At 34.6% G+C, this 5659-nt stretch overlaps 1 protein-coding gene across 1 annotated transcript in view; it reads left to right on the forward strand.

Annotated features, from left to right (window-relative positions):
- PRKAA2 (protein kinase, AMP-activated, alpha 2 catalytic subunit) overlaps positions 1–5659 on the forward strand; it is a 110586-nt gene that overhangs the window by 94363 nt on the left and 10564 nt on the right. The window contains exon 7 of the mRNA XM_006879727.1: positions 3565–4069. Within this exon, the coding sequence (XP_006879789.1) occupies positions 3565–4069 (505 nt within the window). The remainder of the gene's footprint in view (positions 1–3564; positions 4070–5659) is intronic.

Genomic DNA, 5659 nt, shown 5'->3' on the forward strand with positions numbered 1-5659 from the left:
TTTGTTGATGGGCACTTAGGTTGTTTCCAGCTCCTTGCTATTGTGAACAAAGCCACTATAAACATGGGTGTGCATTCTTTAACAGTTTTTAATTAAGTTATTTTCTTAGTGATTGTGCTGGGGATTCAATCAACTTCTTAATTTATAATAGCCTAGTTTAAACTAATTAATTCAAACTTAACAAGAACTTTAGCTCCTCTTCACCTTTGTGTGATTGCCATGCAAATTGCATATTTTGCATTACCAGCCCATCAACACAGTTTTATCATTTTTTCTCTGTGTAGTGATCTTTTAAATCAGTAGAAGAAAACAACAGTTACAGTTACAAGCAAAACATTTTGTCTTTTGTATAACTTTATGCATTTATACTTACCTCTGCTATTTACTTCATGTGGTTTCAAGTTACTGTCTTAATGTTCTTTAATTTCTTCCTGAATGGCTCCCTTTGTTTTTGTCTTGGAGGGCAGATTTGCTAGTGAGGAATCATTTCAATTTTTATTTAACTGTAAATATCGTTATATTTTTTTCTTTTGGGGGGGTAGTAAAATTTGCTGCATATTGAATTTGCGGTTGGCAGTTTTTCTTCTAGAATTTTTAATGTCTTCCTACTGCTTTCTGACTTCTGTGATTTCTAATGAGAAAGCATTTGTTTATATTATTAAGAATCTCTTTTATGTGATCACTTGCTGCTGCTTTGATGCTTTAAAGATTTTCTGTCTTTGGTTTTTTGGCAGTTTTATTGTTGTGTTTGTAGTATGTTTACATTTATCCTTCATACTACCAAACAAAAAGTTTATTTAGCTTCTTGAATGTGTTTTGATTAATGTTTTCATAATATTTGGTAAGTTTTCAGCTATTGTTTCTTAAAATATTCATTCTGCCCATTTTCCTCTCCCTTATCCTTCAAGACTTCTGTTATGCATAGGTTGGTATATTGAAAGGATCCCACACCTCTCTGAGACTTTGTTCATTTACCTCTGTTCTTTTCTTCTTGTCCCTCAGATTAGACAATTTTAATTGACCCATCCTCAAGTTTGTTGATTTAGCTCTCTGATAGCTAACATATTTTAGTGAGCTCCTCTTTTTCTTTTATACATTCAGTTCTAAAATTTCTTCTTATTTCTTTGTTATATTCTATCAGTGGTCTCTATTTGATGAAACAGTGTTTGCATACCTTCTTTATTTCTTTAGACATGGCTTGTTTTAGTTCTTTGAAAATATTTGTAATGCCCTCTACCTCAAGGTGACTCTTAACTCATAGTGAGCAGGATTCTGAGATTATAAATCTTTACAGGAGGAGACTGACCATCTTTGTCCCATGGAAAGGCTGGTAGGTTAAAACAGCCAGTCTTATGCATACCCATATTGAAGAAGCTGTGGTATATTTACACAATGGAATACTATGCTGTATTGAAAAACAAGGAACTCATGAAATATTGTATAATGGGTGACCCTGGAAGACATTATGCTGGGTGAAATATCTCAATCCAAAAGGACAAATACTGCATAGTGCCACTGTTGTAAAACAGGACTGACATCGGAGTTAGGGGGAGACTGAGAAAAATGAGATAAATAATGTATACTGCATTGAAACAGATGAGGCAGAAAATTGTTTAAAGGGATATGTGATTAGGTATTATTGTCATGACAGGAGTCCAGAGCGAAGGCTGCATAGTGGTGTGGACCTGGGAGGAGGGATTGTAAAACAATGAAAGAACTTTTCTTTTACTTTTCCAAGAGGGTAGTGTGATAGAGGGAGGAGTGGGTGAGAAGAAAAGTGCAACACTGAATGAATGGAAATCCAAAGTCTTTGTAAATTTTCATTAAAATGAACAATAATAATAAAAAGAAACCCAGCCGGTCTTTCAGTTAGCATCCTGACACATTAAGCATTACAAGGCTCTTTCTCTTTAGACTGATGTTGTTGTTGTTAAGTGCCATGGAGTCTCTTGTATGTTTCTTGAATATACTTGGACTTTCCTACTCATTAGGAAATTGTGCTGCAGTCCCAAAGGATGTGAATCTTTGGAAGTTTGAATCCACCCACCTGGCAGGTCAGCAACGAGTGGTTCTGATTTGATGGCAGTGAGTCATTTAGTGAAAAGTATATATTTATTTTTGTGTGTATTTCTTGAATTTGTTATGTAAGTATAATATAAAGGAGCTCTGGTGGCCTGGTGGTAAGGAATTGCACTGCCAACTCAAAGGTAACGTGGTTTGAATCCACCAGCTGCTCTGTGGGAGAAAGATGGGCAGTCTCCTTCTGTGTAATTTAGTTTACTGTCTTCTGAAACCCCCCTGGAGGGTCAGCTATGGGCCAGTTCCAACTCAACAATACACAAGTGTAATACAATTTTTGTGAAGAGAAAGACTGTCTTCTTTCCCCCAGAAAAAAAGGAAATAATTTATTACATAAATAATATAAAAATTGTTTTCCTAGATTAAAAATTAATACGTTATATACATTTAAAATATAAATGCTACATAAATAATGTATATTTATAAATGTATCATTGCATAGAAGGTATTCAGGCAAAATAGATATTGATCTGAAGTTAGTGGTGTGGAAGTGTTCTGCTCTACCTTGTAGCACTGCCTCATCAGTTGTATTTATATATCCACTTATTTTACAAATGTTTGAAAAAATCCCAATAAACCCATTACATGTTTATGTAAATGACATACATTCTAGGGGAAAAAACCCTATTTCTCAAAACAAAAATAAAATGGTTTTTTAAAAATAGCCTTATTTCACATTTTTGCAAATCTCTTTACTGTCTGACTTCATCAAAAGCAGCAGCTGTCACCCTATATTTACTTTTTCCTTCAGTCTTTTACAATACAACTGCTGAAGTTTCTAGCAAAAGTCTCACTCAGATATGTGGTTGGAAAAAAAGAGAACTATCTTAATGACTTTTATAGTTATGTATATTTTTTAAAATATTATACTGAAACTTAACATCTTAATTAACAATAGCAAATTAGAAAACATATCAGTAAACACTAGGCCTGTATTTCATTAAAACCTATTGGTCTACCTTACATCATGAGTAGACTCATTTGTCATTTGTCATTCTGTAACATCCTGCATTGGTCATTTAGAAAAGATGATAACATTTTTATAATACTTAAAAGTAATATTCTTCATTGTCACCATCAAACTTATCATAAGTGTTGCAACTGATAAGCTAAAGGTGGTGGAAATAATTTGTCTAAAATTCTGAATTTTTCTTTGAAAGCTTGAATTTTATCTAAGTGGCAGGCTCCCTATGCTTATTTTTAAGAAAATATCAAGTGTGTAATAACCATATTTATTCAGGAGAAGAGCTTAATGAACTTCCTCTGGGACACCTAGCTCGTAAGTACGACAGCTAGAATGAGAAGCCATGTATTTCTGACTCTATTTTGCTTTATTTTACATAGGTTTTTGATACAATACAATATAGCAAAATAGAATCAGAAAAAAATGTGGCCTTAAAATTGTGCTTTGTTGCCCCATGTCTAAATTGTTCAAGACTTTCCAGAAAAAGTTCTTACAATTGTGAATTGTCATGTTTTTCCTAGAGAACATGAATGGTTTAAACAAGATTTGTCCAGTTACTTATTTCCTGAAGACCCCTCCTATGATGCCAACGTCATTGACGATGAGGCTGTGAAAGAAGTGTGTGAGAAGTTTGAGTGTACAGAATCAGAAGTAATGAACAGTTTATATAGTGGTGATCCTCAAGACCAACTTGCTGTGGCTTATCATCTTATCATTGACAATCGGAGAATAATGAACCAAGCCAGTGAGTTCTACCTCGCCTCCAGTCCCCCTACTGGTTCTTTTATGGATGATAGTGCCATGCATATTCCTCCAGGCCTAAAACCTCATCCAGAAAGGATGCCACCTCTTATAGCTGACAGCCCTAAAGCAAGATGTCCACTGGATGCACTCAATACGACAAAGCCCAAATCTTTAGCTGTGAAAAAAGCCAAATGGCATCTTGGAATTCGAAGTCAGAGCAAACCATATGACATTATGGCTGAAGTTTACCGAGCTATGAAGCAGCTGGATTTTGAATGGAAGGTAGGAAATTGTAGTGCATGATGGTCATTCACAGAAGCAATTTTTCTATTTATTAAGCAGGTTAAGATGGAAGCCAGTAAAAAGGGTTTTGTTTTAGATAAAAATAATGGTGGTCTTGATATTTCTAGGTGATAAAACATCCACTATTTCTAATAATACACTGTGTTCATTTACAACAACAAAAATAAACCTGTATAGGAATGAAAAGCTGTTCATATTTGAGATCTGCATATTTTGAGTCATACAATAATGTTCTGGCCAAGAAACAATAATCAAATGGAAATAATCTGAGAATAAATAGTTCATGCATTTCATTGTGTATCATAGCAACAAATGCCCTGACTTCAAAGATTGTATGCTTTCTCTATATTCTCTTTCTTTTTTGAAGTGATTTGTTTGTGTCTTGGTGACTGAAAGCAAATGGTCAGTACAAATTATGCTATAAAAACATGTAGTTCAGTCAGCAAATACTCTTTTCTAGGTTGAGAAAAGACTTTCATTATGGTGACTTTATTTTATGACTTGTTTATTGTCAGTCCATGTTTTACTTTTTAAAAAAAAATGTGTACTTCACTTAATTTTAGTTCTATTTGAACATATGTGAGAAGAAAAGCTTTCTTGTTTATTTCAATACCTTATTCCTTTTTATTGGATTCTTGAAGAGTATGGGTATTTTTAAGGAAGAAGAAAATTTACTATGGAGATAATCCTATGAGATATAAACCAATAAATCAGTCTGTTTCATTTCATTAGTTTTGTACAGAATGAATAAATGCTTTTCTAAAGCCATGTAAAAACACATTTCCCTTTTAAAAAAATATTATTACTTAGTTAGAAAAAGAATACTAAGTTCCTTCTCTAAAATCTCTTATTGAAAATTGTTTGACCTAATTTTTTAAAATGTTTTTAAAACCCAGACACATCTGTATCTATGCTACTGTTTTCTCATCTGTAAGAGACAAGTAACATCTACCTCATAGCATTACTGTGACACTTCAGTTTTGTGATAGTGCCTAATAGAATGCTTAGTACAGACCCTTAATGTGATACAGACTCATTATTCCTTTTACTCAATATTCATTAGGTGATGATGTTCAAGTAGAAGCTGGACAACCAGAATTTTTACTGATGCTTCAGAGTAGCCTGCATATCTGGCATGAAGGCTAGATTCTCTGTCATCTCTAAATTCCCTTTAAGATTTAATTACTGAACACTAAAAGTGCTGTAGAATAGGAGAATTAAGAAAATACTAGAGCAGGCTATTGTTGTTGTTGTTGTTTAATGCCATCGAGTCGTAGACGACTCATAGCGACCCTATGAACAAACAGCCCGAGCACTGTTTGTACACAGTTTCCGGAGGCAAGCCATTTCGGAAGTGGATGCCGCTCCTGCTTCCAGGCCTGATTTAGTCGGGAAGCTCCAGCCAACACTGTCCACCATGGGTGCCCATTACTACGATTTGCACATCACTATCACAGGCTTCAGCATCACTGCAACCACGAGTTACCTCTGTACAGCAACGCACAGACCAGTGCTATACCACCTAGAAGAATGTTTGACAGGAAGACAATTTGGACCTGGCCGAGGGCC

The sequence above is a fragment of the Elephantulus edwardii genome, unplaced genomic scaffold (genome assembly GCF_000299155.1).
Source record: "Elephantulus edwardii isolate Elephantulus edwardi_28Jun2011 unplaced genomic scaffold, EleEdw1.0 scaffold00005, whole genome shotgun sequence".
NCBI lineage: Eukaryota > Metazoa > Chordata > Mammalia > Macroscelidea > Macroscelididae > Elephantulus > Elephantulus edwardii.